Raw genomic sequence first — 17,291 nt, forward strand, 5'->3', positions numbered from 1 at the left:
AACCCCAGTTAATACTGATGAATTCATATGAAAATCAATTCCTTTTATATCTCGGTAAAGTGTGTGAAATACACACAACTTTACCCGAAATTATATCCGTAACACAACATTGCCAATTTCGAGGCAATCTCAAACAAGATACACAGATATTAACGTTCTGACGCAAGATTTTAATTCTGCCGCAATTTAAAGCGTTCACGGTCTGTAATCTGTTGTTCTGGGGAGCATGTGTTATATAAGATTGTGAAAATATATCATTCAGCTATAAATACCTGCTCTTATTGTTGATAACTATCAGTTAGATTTGAGAACTCTTTTGCATCCAACGGTAATCATAATGGCTTTTAAGGTAAGTTTTTATTGAAACAAACTGGCAACAGTAAATTATTTAACATAATAATTGGTGTTGTTGCATAAAAATATAATATGTGTACTTCATTAATTACGCATGCGAAAAGCGTACTCAATTATGCGGAAAGCTTTTCACCCTTTTCTTTACAGAACAGAATTTAACTATTTTTACTCAAACAAAAGACATAACCCTTACAACATAACGTATTATACAAATAATATAATCTCTAGAATATCAAGACAAAGACAAATAGAATCTAACGCCACTTTTTGTAAGACAAAGGGATTTTGATTATTATGCAATTAAAATATATGACAATCAATTAGAAACGAGAAAATATTCAAAAAGGCCATAAAAAATTGATAGTGGAGCTGGGTAGAAGTAAAATGAATAGTTTCATTCGCCCAAACCAATATTGAATCACTGCTCCACAAACGTATAGTTTATGTTATGTTTTTGTTATTTTATTGTGCGTTTTATAATATAAATAATATAGGTTTACATAAATTAAATATAAACATAAATACGTAGTGTTTAAAACTGTAAGAACATTATGTTTTTTCTCTCTGTACATTAAGTCTTCTTTGTATATTCTCAAAGGTAAAGAAAAAAAAGTATATAGTTAAGTGTCTTCGGCACGGGTTACCCCAGTGAGGTTACATTTTTAAAAAAAAATCATTTTTGCAAGAAAAAAAAAAGAAAAGATTAAATAACTAAAAGAAAAACCTTTTTATATGTTTTTAAATTCAGAAACATTTATATTTTAATATTAGCACGTTTTAAAATATTTTTGCATCTAAGGTAATAGGGTCGCGTTTTCAAAAAGGTTAGAAAAAAACTTTACTAAATTATCTCAATTTGTATTTAAATATAATTATAATTTATCATTTATCTTTATCATATCAACGACAACAAATCAATATAAAAATTATTATAATGTTTATTTATTTTAAATCTTGAAATAGTGCTTACCTGTACATATTCTTATTTTTGCTGTTATAAAAACATTACATTTAAGTATATATATTTGTCAATTTTTTTAAAACACATTTGCCTTAACGTTAAGTTAAATTTTCGATTTTTTTGCTTCCTGTTTTTTATTTATTTTTTTATTTATTTTTAAACGTTTTACCTTAACGCGAGTTGTAACCTTAAAAAAATGTAATGTAATATAACTCAACTGGATACAAATTAATCATTAAAACAAAATAATAATTTTAAAAAGTAACGCGTATTTGTGGTTTTAATTCAATTTTTCCAGGTTAGTGTGTTTCATTATTGGAATAAAATACCTATATAATACCTAAAATATAATATAGTTTATAAATATTCAGACAGTGATTTTGAATAAAATAATTATTTATTTTCTTTTTTTCAGTTTATGTTGCCACTTTTGGTGGTACTTGCTACAGGCGCCATAGCTGCTGAAAAAAAACAAGATAAACGCGGTCTTCTGGATCTGGGATATGGAGGACACAGTTTCGGGGGCAGCGGTGGGCTCGGGGGTGGCAGCTTTGGGGGACATAGCTATGGCGGTGGAAGTCTAGGAGGCGGATCAGGAGGAGGCCTGGGAGGAGGCCTGGGAGGAGGCCTGGGAGGAGGCCTGGGAGGAGGGCTGGGAGGAGACTCGCATGGACCCCAAGTGATCACCAACACCGTCCCAGTTCCCCAGCCTTACCCCGTCCACGTAGAGAGACAGGTTCCAGTCCCAGTCAGAGTTCCAGTTGACAGGCCCTACCCAGTTCACGTGTCAAAGCCATACCCTGTGCACGTCGAAAAGCCAGTACCTTACAAAGTGGACAAGCCAATCCCGTACCCAGTGAAAGTTCCTTACAAAGTTCCAGTTGTACACAGAGTAGAGGTTCGAGTTGACAAACCTTACCCAGTTCCAGTAGAAAGGCCTGTACCAGTTCATGTTCCCCAGCCGTACGTAGTTGAAAAGAAAGTTCCTTTCTACATCCACAGCAGTAGCGCAGGATCAAATGATAATTCTGGATACTCTTCCGGTGGATCCTACGGCGCTGGATCTGATTACTCCTCCGGTGGATCCTATGGAGCTGGATCTGATTACTCTTCCGGTGGATCCTATGGAGCTGGATCTGGTTACTCTTCCGGCGGATCCTTCGGCGCTGGATCTGGGTTCTCCCATTCTGACTCTGGATTTTCATCGCACGGTCTTTCTGGAGGATTCTCTTCCGACCTGTCTTCTCACGACTTCTCCGGGGGTCTGTCCTCGGGCATCTCATCTCACGGACTGGGTGGATTATCTTCTGGCATCTCATCCCACGGACTGTCCGGTGGATTCTCGTCGGGTCTCTCCGGCGGATACTCTTCTCAGGGACTCTCGGGAGGACACTCCGGAAGTGTCTCTTCTCAGAAGATCACTATCCACCATTAAATAGATTAGTTGCGTTGAATCCAAAGGAACCTGTATTTTTTGTACGCTGATTATGTTAAAATAAAAATGTATATTATCGAAAGAGATTTTATTTTATTTCCTATTTATTTATGTATTTGATGGAACATACAGTTTCAATATATTGCAACAACATTTATTTATAAATACGTGATATGTAAATTGCAGATGATTTAGGTTAATTGTTAGAAACTATTTAGTTCGCAACTGCAGAGTTAAACATTACTCTGGTACAGAAAAATCCGCGATAATTTCGATTTTTATTACAATAAAAATATGTGTTTATTTACTTTAAAATAGCTCACATTTAAAAAAAATAATAATTACAGAAAGACGTGTTTAAGTCATTTACATAATCACAACCTGCATGGCAATGTTAGGATAATCAAATTACTGGAGAATATTTAAGAAAAGGAAATAAAGAAGTCTAGGCATTTACAGGGCTTATGACCTATCATTGGCTGGTTTAAGCTACCACTTTACACACTGTGTAACATTCACCATTTTGCCTGTGTTTGAACATCTATATAGCTTATATAAATCAACTCTATTTAATCATTTCAAAGATGATAAACGGTAATATATTTTTTTTAGATTATAGTGCTTTCTGTTTTTACTTTTGTATGGGTACTATTGTGTACCATATTTACGTGTATACTTATTTTTTTAAAATTACTTTACTTGTGTAAAGTAATTTTTATGACAATTTTTTAATTTATTTATTTTTTTGAGACAAGAATTTTATTGTATTTCATATACATATATTTTGTTCCTTTTAAAGAAAAATATGTAAAAATTCTCTTCCTTTTAAAATTTTATCTGCACACATTGTTTAATTATTTTTTATATCTAAATATGTTCTTTATACAAAACTGCTGTGTAATATATATATAGTATTTATGTAACATAATACTTTTATATTTAATTTTTAAGTTTTTCACATTATATTGAAATGTTTATATTATTTTTAATATGTATATTTTCAAGGTAAAAGGCACTGCGTGCCGTGTATATTAATAAATTAATTAATATTTCTTCAATTCTTCCAGTTGTTGATTTGAATGAAGTTAAAGAAATGAAACGTACATATATATGTAAAACAATATTGTTGTAAAAAGATTCATCTTATTGATTTTTTTTCACACACTAGCCAACGCTTGAAAACGATTTTCCAATTTTTAAACTTCTTGTTGGACCAGTTGGTTTTAAAACCAATGGTGTGCAACACAACAGTGATAAGTTAAACCAGCCAATGACAGGTCATAAGCCCTGTAAATGCCTAGACTTCTATATTCCTTCCCTAAAATTTCCTTCTCTAAAATGTTCTCCATCCCTGTTGTAATTTGTTAATCTTAATGACTCCCTAGGAGGTGAAATCCAGTAATTTGTCTACAAACATTTTGACAGATTCTAATGTTTGGATAGTTTAGAAAGAATCTGATAAGGATCGAAATAAAATTATTTTTCATGTTAACAGTAAAACAAACATTATGAACATTATAGGTAAGTTTCTTTTTTGGGTGATACGGTGTGTGTTGGATTTGTTCCGACGTTTCGGCTACCATTGCAGGAGCCATCATCAGGGTAAAAACTGGTGATGGCTCCTGCAATGGTAGCCGAAACGTCGGAACAAATCCAACACACACGGTATCACCCAAAAAAGAAATATACTGATAACAGTGACCGTAAAAACCTTCGCACCTATTTAAATAAGTAACTACAGCGTTAGTATAATATATTTATTAGTGTATTTATTCTTTCATATTTTTTGTATTTATTAAAAACAGTGTTCCCTAACTGGAGTGTCACGTCCCAGTTAGGAATATTTTAAAAATATATAATTTCAAAATAGCTTATTACTCAATTGTACAATCTTTGTTACAATATGGTATTGTAGGATGGGATGGTGCATTTGCCAATATATTAAACCCTCTTAAAATAGTAGAAAGATTAATTATTAAAGTAATTTTAAAGAAACCCTAAACATTTACTGCGGAAATTATACAAAAATTTAAGGTTCATACAGTCGACACTCTTTATAAAATAAATTCTAATTTACAAAAATATAAAAAAGAAAAAATAAAAGAATTTTAAATGAATAAGTCACTCAGATACCAACATAAGATTAAAATTCCTAAATCCCATACAAGTCATGGTCAAAATAGCTTTGTCTTTAAAGGTGTTAAAAATTATAATAATCTTCCTAATGAACTAAAAACTATTAAAAATAATATATCAATAAATAAATTTAAAGTTAATCTAAAGAAATTTTTTGAACTCGTGTAAAAACAACATTAAATTTTAATTAGTATAATTGTATTATTGTTTTACGTTTTTTCTTTATATATCCTATGCTTTTATTTTTCTTTTTCGTGTACTCGTATTTAAAATTATATAAACTAACAACTAAAACAGTGTAAGCCACTTTCCAAGCACACGAGTTTGTCTCTTTTTTTTTAGATAACTCTCTAACGTAACCAGTGACAACATTTACTAGATGTGTAAAAGTAGATTTGTTTAGAATTTTACAAAAACATGCAGTTTTTTATGTAATTTATGAATAAATATAAATAAAAAAAAATTAAAAAAACATGAACCTTATTAACAACTGTGCTGCATACATATTTACAGAAGAATGTATACACTTAATTAACAAATTACAACAGGGATGGAGAATACCTTAAATAGGGGAATATGGAAGTCTAGGCATTTACTGGGCTTATGACCTGTCATTGGCTGGTTTAAGTGGCCACTTTACACACTGTGTAACATTCACCATTTTTGCATATGTTAGAACATCCATATTTCTTCAATTCTTCCATTTGTTGATTTTAGTGAAGTTAAAGAGCTGAAAAATTGTTGTGAAAAATTGTTGTGAAGAGATTCATCTGACTGAATTATTTCACATACTAGAAAACGCTTGAAAACCATTTTTCAAATTTAAAACTTAATGTTTAAGGTATTCTCCATCCCTGTTGTAATTTGTTAATCTTGATGACTTCCGAGGGGGTGAAATCCAGTCTTTTGTCTACGAACATTTGGACAAACTCAAATACTGTAATGAAACCAACTGGTTTAAGAAGAAGTTTTAAGAATGTATACACATTTGAAAAAACATATTGCTTTTTTTTTTACTTTCAGTGCTGCAGAATAACGATTATTCATTATTTTTTTTTTTTTTTAAAAACCTTTATTAGCATAAATAAACAATACATTCAGTAGAAAAATGGAACAATTAAGGTTGAACTTGCCAAAAAAGAGTGTAGCTCTTGTGTTTGGCAAGTTTACAAAATAACATAAAAATAAAACATAAAATGCAAAACAAAATAATAAAATAAATAAAAAATTAAACAATTTTAAAAATTGTGAATAACACTAAAAAAATATTAAATAAAAACACAAAATTTATAAACTCGGGCACATATTAAACATACATCTCTTTTTTCAAAATACAGTTAATGTTAATTATGTGAAGAAGCTTTTCTTTAATTTATCCTTAAATTTTCCGTAATTTATTTCTTATAATCTTACCTTCATGTAACGAAAATGATCAAGGTACGCTGCGATTGGTGTACCAATGCAGTGCCTTATGCACGATGACGATGATGTGTGCGCATCATGATTGTATGATTACTTTCGCGAGACTTTTTTAGATTTTTGCTCAACAATATGCCGAAGCAATTGAGGTATCTTTCGGCCGCTGATCTTTTTCCAGTCTGGCGATTGCCTTGTTTCAAAATGTAAGTTCCACTTCCAGTCCATCGACACTACCTGTCAAGTAACTTCTATGAAACATCACCAATCACCATATCTTTAAATTATTTTTAAGTAGCATCAGAAAGGTTGAAAGGATTTACGTTTTAAAAAACCTTTCTTCCAACTTAGTTATAAAACGGGATATATTTATATTAAAATGCGATAATTTTAACTTGATATTCATTCGGTTTTACTGATTGAGTTTACGCTCTGTCCGTTACAGCTTTTAAAATTTCCGCCGACGATAAGATTATTTACAACAGTATTAATTTGGTGATCCAAATCAATCAATCCACTTTGACACTATTTTGCCAGAAGGGCGCACGTCTTATAGAATAGTAAAAACCACTTTTTATTCTCATTCCTTTTCCAAAACTACGCATTTTTCTAACCTGCTTACACAGTGAAGATATTAAAGAGAACTTATTGTTTAGCAACCAGAAGGGCACACATTCATACATTTTAAGTGGACGTTACATAAAATGTTGATTTAACACCAATATTTATTTGGAATTTGTTAACCCTCCCTTCGGCGATGGTAGCTAGTACACACTGCATCTTTTATAACTTTAATATCTCCATAAACATAGTAAATTATGTTATATAAATAAAAGACGAGTGATACTCCACACATTTGGAATATCCAGTGACCGGTTTCTTTATTAAGGAGTTCAATGTATTTATACGAAACAGAGGTAAGGATAGAGAATTCAAAAAATATATTAAAGTCAAATAAATAAAATCATTTTTATCTTAAGGATCATTAACATTTTTTTTCGGGTTAACTGATGAGTTGATATAATGCTACGAGTATTTTAATGAGTTCAAGTATTGTATACGAGATATCATTTTTAGTGTCCCATCCTTCGTAAGTGTGATTTTTGTCAATTATGATTTCTGAAAAACAAAGGGTAAAATGTCATTGGTAAAAATATTACAATGGGTATAGTAGTGGGGAATGCACGTGTGCTATCTGTTTATTAGGTAATTCTACGTCGGAAATAGTAGTTTCTTAGCCAAATTGTTAGTTAATAATAAAGACAAAAAAGATCAGTTTTCCCACTCAGGAACTTACCTTCTTAATTGTAATGACTAAAAATATATGCTACGTCGGCCAAACGGGTAGAACATTTAAACACGCATAAAAGAGCATATACAAACATGGTCTAATAATAAAGATAATTCAAAGTTCGCCAATCATTTAATAGAAAATAAACATTCCTTTGATGTAAAAAATAAATCATATTGCACATAAAGGCCATAAACTTGACAAACTAGAAATTCTCGAAATGAATAAATTAAAAAATAAACCCGACGTAAAAATAACCAATACATTACAAAGTGTACCAATGTGTTACAAAGTTGCTTACGAAGTAAAAGTAATCCTTATATATTCTATTATAATTGCCTCACACACTCTTTGCGTCTCATTCTCTTAAATAAAGGTATATTTAGGATCGCGAGAGACAATTTCTAGCATCATATTCGCAAACAGCAAAGTTTCTGGTACTTCTCCCAGACGCCTTTTAGTAGCTACCCGACTTTCGTCGCGGGTGGTTGCTTCGCCTGTGCTCCGAGCGTAAGCTAATGATTTTTTCATGTGTTCAGCAATTAAATTAAAAGTATTATCACTTTTGACTATAACTTTAAATAATTGAAGCACTCAATTGCCTGTGAATATTCAATTTTTCCTCATTTTTTGCATGCGTAATGATTACACAGCACCATAACACGCGGATGTTTTTGGGACGGTTAGGGAAATGTTAATGTTTATTTTTGATGTGAAAATATTATGATCCTTATTTTTAACATGCATTTTTAAATCAGCTAAGCGGAAAAAATATTTAAATTTATGGTTACACATCTTTGTCTAGATGTATCTTTGGTTTATTGCATAAAATTTGCCGCCGAAATTTTGACAACTTAACCTTAAAAAATTACAGTTTTAGAGTCTGGCGTGTTGTCGCGTTCAACTGTTTTTTTAATAAAACTTCACCGTGAATTAATAAAAAAAAGTGTCACAGAACTACAGATTGACTAACTAATTACTTGTTAGGTCTGATAAAGATAAAGTTATCACAAATCGATGCATGTTATGTACACGTATAATTAAAATGCGGCAGAATGTCACCAAGAAGGCACACGTTCACGTCTGAAGAAAAAACGAAATAATAGATTTGAGATGTTTCGTAAGTACTGATGAATTATTTATAACAATTATTATGGCAGAATAGTGAAGATCTAATAATAAAAAAAGGTATCATATTATAATATTTTGTCTGAATGATACGCGCTATTTGTTTCTATACCGAATATTTATTTTTTACTTGACCATCTGGCTGAGTAATTGAGGGTTATAATAAAGAGATTATTACATTTCATAACCCTCTTCTCGTTAATAATACATATTTATCGTTGAATAACATGCTATCAAAATAAGATAATTTGTGTGTTTTATTAATTTTCTTGCGGATTTCACGATTTGAATTTGATATACATACGTATTGCGATTAAAGCATTATGAAATGTCCCGGTTTTCATTCCAGATGTATTTTTAGATCGTCTTATTTTTGCAAAGATTTATGTTTTTATGGAAATTTTAGTGTATTTTGTATTTTTTACGCTTTCATTATTTTTGTCCTGTACAGTTATGTCCTATGGTTATGTATTATGCGTCCGAGCGGATAAAGAATACGGTTTAATGTGTGAAATAGAACATGTAATGGTATTCCTGTATGTATTTTTTTAACTATTAAATAAACGCTGCTCTGCAGCTCTGAAACTGAAATGGTGTACAAAATAAAAAATAACTTATTTATTTATTGATTAACGGACATTGTCCATGTATACAATTTATAGGATTCAAATATTACAAAAAAAGAATAGTTAAAAACATTTTTTAAAAAAGAAAAGAAGCATTGACAAACATAAGGGACATCAAGACAAGATCTTGACTATTTATTTAGTGCTCGTTTAAATCGTTATAAATAAACCAAAGAATTCCAGATCTTGTCTCAAGTTAACAATACGACAAAGACAGGTCATTGGAGAATTAAGGCCATAGTTTGTTCTATGCTGATCGATGAACAGTACTTCATTGTTGCTCAACCTATGAGACGGAATATTGAATTTTACTTACCCCAGTAATGATGGAACATCGATTATACTATTTAGTATGCCGAACATATATATGGAATCAATATTAGTTCTCCATTTTTGTAGACTAGAAATATTTAACATTGGCTCTATATCAGCATAAGAATAATTACCTCTCTCTAGTCCAAGCATCCACTTTACTTTTCGAAGCAAGCGATGTTGGACTGATTCAATGTGACTTATGCGATTGACATATAATGGAGACCCGTAGCCTTATGCTGGAAAGATATGATATTTTGTCACCCACTCGACAAAAGTCGATTGGGCATCTCGATAATGCTATTCTTGAAAACCCTCCCGACAATTAAATTACAAAGACGAACGAGAAAATGGAAACACTAACAAATCCGTATTTATCTATGGCTCTCCTGCCACACGTAAACCTTTATTGTTTCTTAACAGAATTCTTCCGTTGAATATTTTGTGTATGGAATATTATATAAAATTTAAAAAAATGTTTTACTGAGACCCTGCAACATTGATAATTATTATTTGCTTTTGACATAACACACATCTTCGTGTAATTAGAAATATTTCATATTCATTTAATGGATTTTTAAAACATATTGTATAATACGTATCTCAAATACGTATTTTGACATTGACGAGCGAAAAAAATAATTTAAAATCATGTTTCTAAGGAAACTTCATTTGATAAAGGATTAAAAATAAGTACAGTTATATTTGTTGCACATTTGTTGATACGCCATCATCATAACATTGATCAGTGTTGTAAATTTTAAGTTAAAATACAACAAAAATACCTACATTTAAACGCGAATGCCGAGCGTTTTACAAAAAGGAAGTTTGACAGTTACGATGTCGCATTCGATTGTCAATGTCGAGTGCTTTGTGGCACTCGAGATAAAGTCGATCGGTTTTCAATCGACTGCATTTGTATGGGTGGTTCAAGAATGCTGTCACTCGTCGAATTACGGAAGTCGCATACGATTTTAAAGACGAATGAGTTCAGCATAAGGCTCCAGACCACGGAGACATATTCTAGAAGAGGGCAAACAGTTAAGCAATAAAGAGTTTTTACTGTAGGGACATTAGTAAAATCAGAGGATATTCTGTTAATTTATCTTATTTTCGCCAAGAATTACCTTAAATAATACGGATTAAAGGTAGGAAATATTATACAGAACTGACAAACAAAATTTAAATTTTCGCCAAAGTGCATATCTTATCTATTTATACAATATATTATATTTCGATTTGTAATATCCTGTTGTTATTACATTAAAAAATAAGGAGGTTGCGATATGCATTAGACCGATTCTTTGAAAGACAAGTGAAATAGTAATTATCAGTTTGGGTAGTCTAGTTGCCATTTCCCGTACAACCAACCAACGCGCAATGCTTTCTATCGGAAATCGCGGAATGGTGTCTAGTTCTTACACTTTTTGCTTTGCATTTAATTTCAAACGTGTGCAATAGTAATTAAAATGCACATGAAATTCGACTGACCAATTTATGATTTGCAATATTTTTTCGCCAAAGGAAATGCCTCATTTCTGTCGACCTTCATTACCAATTTAAATTATCTGATAATAATATTATGTTCATCGTTCTAATATTTTATCAAATTTTAATTGCGTAGTTATGACGTTGAATTAAAAACGTGTGTAAGAAATATTATTCCCCTGTCTGGGCGAAACTTTCCTTTCCCGTTGAGAGAAAACGCGGTCTTACTTATCTTCGTACAAATGTGTCCCGTGTTTCCTCCTCGGATTATGGCACTAGAGCAGTGGTCTCAAAGTGGTTCCTGCGGACCCCCAGGGCTCCGATTGTTAACGAAAAGGCGGACTGTAAATGAAAATCGAATTTCATTCAGTTTTGTGATTGGGAAATATTTCAGAAAGGATAGGAACATGGAATGGATACCTACCTTTAATGTGATCTGAATGTTCTTCAATTTCTGGCAATGGATCACAAAATGAACTATAAAACATAACAATGTTTTCCTCGACGCGCGACGATTCCAACCACTTTTTATCCGATTTTATGTCAAGTCAAAAATGTTATTTTGTTTTTGTTCTAAATTCGAATCTTCTAATTTTGAATATTTTCTATCTTGATGTTAGGTATGTACCATAAGGATGGGTCAAAGGAAAGATGGGAACGAAAGGTAATCGGCCAGGAATAGTATCGATAAATGCTGTTATTTACTTAACACCGATTACAATGGGAAATAACATTTATCCTCAATTTTATCTACATAGTAAAATTAAGTTTTCTATATGAAAAGCAGAATATGCACACATTTTTTTCTTCTAGACATGTTCAATTATAGGTTATCGACGAAGATACTTTAAATGTTCATGCAAATATACTCATTTTTGTACACAAATATCGATTTTTCTTTATATACAGTCGAAGATAACTCTGTTAACTTCCTATTGTAATCGGGGCCCAGGGGTCCGTGGAACCTCTTCTGGTCTATGGAAAATTGAAATGAGTTTTCGGGTGTGTGGACAACGTCAGGAGGTCCGCGGAAAGTTTAATTAAATAAAATATTTTTTTTTACAGTTGATATATAAGAATACAAAATATAAAAAATAGTACATACATCCAGTTAAAGTTTTTCACAAATATAATGAAAGGACATGTTACACAGTAAAGAGAAAAATAATATATAATATAAGACATGAGAAGAAAAAAAGCTCTTAAGAATTTTAAGCGATGAGGAAATAGAGTGGAGGAGTGGGATTTTCATAATATAGTTTACCAATTCAAAATTTTGATATTTTAGTAAAATAAACATAATTAAAGGAACATAAACTTATTACACACTGACAAATGTTTTATTTTACAGTGTTTCAAAAAGTTTTTTTTTTTGAAGTCACAAAATTTTGTATTAAATATATCTAAATGGGGACAAAGTAAATTAAATTTGGAGCAGCTACGATAAATAAACGAGTTTTGAAAATATTTTTTTTGGGCAATAAATTATAAAAAAATAAACTTGTGTTGACTTTACGGGACAATTGATTGAAATACGCTACGCGACTATCGATAAAATTGTTCAAAATTTTGAAGAGGAAAGACAGATCATTTGTAACCCATTTCAATATTATGATCAAAATCAAAATCAATAAATGAGCTAGTAGCCATTTTTGTGTCCCGAGTAAAATAGTAAGTACATAAAATACAAAATACAAGTAATAATTATTGTAAGTAATAGTTGACACATTTCTGGTCACGCGGCTACAAGAGGAGATCCCAGCGAATGCTCGTACGAGGTTGTCCTGTAATTTGAATTATTTAATACCAAAAACACGTACGACTTTGCTCAGATTTTTTTTTCTTATGTGGCCCCAAGAGTGTTAAATATCCTGGATGAATATATTAAGTTCTCCAAAACGAAAGCCATTTTCAGGAGAAGTGTACAAGTTTGGATGTTACCTAAGAGTAGAGACCACTGCAGGAGACTGCTGAAGCGTGTTCATAAATATTAAAATTTTCAATTGAATCTGTTGAAAAAAAGTTAGAAGCATAAATCTTTTTTTAATCGATCTACTGAGGTTGAATTCGACGAGAATGCATTATATAAAAAATGGAAGGATGGAAGGATGCTGTTTTTTTGTGTTTAAAAAAAGTTTGTTTTTGAATGTTTACATACAACATTCGCTTTTTATAGATCTCAATCAGATTATTTCCTCACATTCCGTATAATTTATTCTATTGATTTCTTATTACTGGTATTTGGTAATACTTAAATAATATTAACTGACATTCAAATCATTTTTTAAAAATCGCGTTCATGAATAAAGTGCACCCCTCTTGGTAAGAAGATCCGAGTTTGACATTTGCAAAAAGAATTCTATATTTGAAAATGAATTGTTTTATGTTTTGGAATTCAACCATAAACAAGTACCTAGGTACCTGCTTATCAATAAAAAGTATTTTTCCAAGGTAATATAGCAGGCAAGCCAACGTTGGGGCAGGACAACGTCTGTCGGGTCCGCTAGTTCATTATATAGTTTAAACCGATTTATATTTTTGTAGATACATTTTTTATAGTTTCTATTTATAATCATTAAACCTGTATCTCTGTTTGCATTTTAAATAAATAAAATGAAGGCAAGTGAGACCGCGTTTCCTCTTAACATCGGCCTCCGATGGTGTAGTGGTCAAGACGCTTGACTCACGCACGGAAGGTTCCGGGTTCGATTCCCGGTGAGAACACAAAAATTAAAATGTAATTTTTCTCAAGCCTGGGTGTTCTGTGATGTAATTCACCACTGTAATTGGGCCTCCTGGCCTGTTGTGGTGCAAAAAAAAAAAAATAATAAAAAAATAATAAAAAAACATATTTATTGAAACAGAGACGATAAAGAAACAATACGAGTAGGTATACAGCGTGTTACATCAAAATTACTATAATTATTTATAATGTACTTTCATATAACCTACTTTTTCGAATAAAATATTAAACGGTCAATTATTATGACTATCACTTAAAATATGTATGATATATTTTCACTATTGCAATACAAATAATAATTACTTATGGTTTGTTATATTTTTGATTTAGTATCTTAATACTACTAATAAAAAAATACGAAAAGTGTTTTTTTTAACCCACATATTATTACAGAGATGGAAAAAAATTTTGAAAGGAGGCTGTGGAAGTTAAGGCATATTTATTTATTTTATTTTATTTGTTCTTAAACAATTTATGTATTACTTTTTTACATTAAAGATAATGTCCCGTGCCAATGGAGACATTTTATGTAATGTTAAAACATACCTTATTTAACATAATTAAATCATGATACCAAATACATATAAAACATTATGAAAACACACACAACTTTAAAAAAAAACACTATAAATAAAAAAACAATTTTCTACCTATTTGGCCTGATCCACGCATCAATCCGTGCGCAACCCACCTCCATTATCCATTTCTTAATGGCGATTTTATGGTGACAATATTTACGAATTGTCCTTATGGACAGTAGAAGTATGTTGTACACTCAATGGAGAAAAAGACCAGTCCTCTTTGACCAAAAGTTGTGTTAATTTTCGATTGATTTTGCAGTATCAGGGTGGAATGTCTAGTAACTCCTATAATGCCAATCTTTTATGGCTTTCATAATCCTGTTGATTGGCTCAAAAAAAAATGTAAAAAACTCTATTAATTGGGTTTGGTGTCATGGGGGGTATTTAATATTTTTTTATATGCACACATTAGTAAAACTTTTGCATAAATTTTCTTTAGTCATAACATTAGGTTTATGCAGGGCTTATAACCTATAACTACTTTATACACTGTGTACAGGTGTAATACGATGATTCATTGTACATTGTAGAGTCCTCGGCACGTGTTATTCGTGAAGACACATCATTTCTTTACGTATATTTTATAAAAAGCAAATATGAATAAAAGAAACAAAGAAATCAATAATATTTTTTTTTGTTTGTTATTTATTTATCAACCCTTACGGATTATTACATTCATTTTACAAAAATAATATAAACATTTTTTATTCATACTCTGTTGTTCAAAATAATATTTTTTATATCTTTTGAAAAGTTTGTTTTAGTCTTTTGTTTAGTTTTGTCTGGTAGTTTATTGTATAATTTCAGTCCCTGGTTCATTAGTCTTGATTGTCCTTGTCTTGTTTTAGAAAGTTGGATATGATATTTTTCTGATATTCTCGTATTATGTCCAATTGACTACAATTTTTTACAAGTTTTAGTTCTTCGTCTACAATTACAATTAATTAATTAATTACAATCATCTTCGGCTTAAGATAGTAAAACAGTACTACAAACAAAATAATATATTTTAAAATTTTCATGTTTAACTAGTGTTATGATATTTTATACACTTCAAAAGTAATAAATAATTGTTTAGACGCATATACCAACACATGTTATACATAATCGATACTTTGCATAATATGCAATACGTTTGCATAATATGCAGTCTGCTTCCTTGGGTTCTAATAGTATGCCATCGTCCTCTAAAACTTGTGAGATTTTACCCAAATAAGATAAATAAGCGATTAACCTAATATGTTTGCATATGCAGTCTGCTTCCTTGGATCTAATAGTATGCCGTCGTCTTCTAAAACTTGTAAGATTTTACCCAAATAAGATACATAAGCGATTAACCTTATATGTTTGCATATGCAGTCTGCTTCCTTGGAAGATTTTACCCAAATAAGATACATAAGCGATTAACCTTATATGTTTGCATATGCAGTCTGCTTCATTGGATCTAATAGTATGCCGTCGTCTTCTAAAACTTGTGAGATTTTACCCAAATAAGATACATAAGCGATTAACCTAGTATGTTTGCATATGCAGTCCGCTTCCTTGGATTATAATCGTAGGCTGTCGTCCTCTAAAACTTTTTAAGATTCGAATGAACTCTTCGCGGTATCTCTTATTATATTTCAGATATATAAAAAACTTCAACGTGCTATTTGCAGTGGAGAGAAAATTGTCTACAGTGTCTAAGTGCAAAAGATCCTCCAAAGATAGTACGACGATACAAAATAACGTAATAGTTACATCGATGTTTTTTTGTTGGATGACAGTGAGACGGTTTCTTTCTTTATTCGCCTTTTTCATATTTATATAAATCAAAGTATTAAGAACCGCGATAGATGTAAACGGTAAAATAAAATAAAATACGTTATGGCACCAAAAAAGAAAAACTTCTTTGTAAATATTTTTACTCATGAATTCTGTGTCATAATTAACATAGCACGTGATATTGTACTTGCTATAATTAATGGGTAGGATCCCGTATACCAAATACCTCGGAATATTGTAAACAATCGAGAAAATTATCACCGAAAATAAAATGACTTTTACTCTACGGTAAGAGCAAATGGATTTTACACGTAAAGGGTAGCTTGTAGCTTTCGGTACTAATCGCTAAATAAAATACACGCAAGCCATTCGGGAAGAAGCCCACATTGGAAACACATAAGGCAGGTACCGAGGGTAGATAGTGTGGAAGAATGTGTCTCTCCACCAAAGGCACTTAAAATATATTTCTGCCATTCCTACGACCATTATAGATAATATATTTAAAATGGTCTCGCATGAAACCAGGGCGTATAGAAAAGCATTGTTTGTACTTCTCATCTTTGGCCTTGTAAAAATCACCAGGGTGACGGCATTTGCCAAAATTCCGAAAGTTGCTACACAATTTACGATGATTCCGAATATTGACATCACACACTCTTTGTATTCTCCGTCTGCTATTCCATAAATTTCTGTAAGGACAACATCACAAATGTGATAATATTTCAGTGGAACAGCAGACATATCGTTTGTTGTATTTTCAATAGCTGTGGTTATGTTACTGTTAGCCTTTATTTCGGTACTAATGAAAATAACTTCACCCATATTCGAAGCTTGTTAAAATCATACAAAAAACATAGAACACTTTGTTTTTCAATTTCCCATGGTTTATTATTTAGTTATTTGCGTCTAGGCGGTTGAAGGACACAGTTCTGTGTTTGAAATAAATCCAGAGCCCTGGTCGAGTGTTTTCGACTCGAGAAATGCTTTCAGGTAAAAATATTGCATAAGGAAATTGGGTGATTAATTCTGCTTTGTTGTACAGTAGCTAGCGCATTC

The 17,291-nt window shown here is 31.3% G+C and overlaps 1 protein-coding gene across 1 annotated transcript; it reads left to right on the forward strand.

Moving 5' to 3' along the window:
- The first annotated feature begins 337 nt into the window (after positions 1-337).
- LOC148276727 (uncharacterized) lies at positions 338-2,750 on the forward strand. Its single transcript, XM_088233894.1, has 2 exons — positions 338-349; positions 1,731-2,750. The coding sequence occupies exons 1-2, from the start codon at positions 338-340 to the stop codon at positions 2,748-2,750; spliced, it is 1,032 nt and encodes a 343-aa protein (XP_088090020.1).
- The last annotated feature ends 14,541 nt before the right edge of the window (positions 2,751-17,291 follow it).

Source organism: Micrasema longulum, unplaced genomic scaffold, assembly GCF_059751315.1.
Source record: "Micrasema longulum isolate JH-2025_06_02 unplaced genomic scaffold, ASM5975131v1 h1tg001159l, whole genome shotgun sequence".
In the NCBI taxonomy this organism is placed as follows: Eukaryota; Metazoa; Arthropoda; class Insecta; order Trichoptera; family Brachycentridae; genus Micrasema; species Micrasema longulum.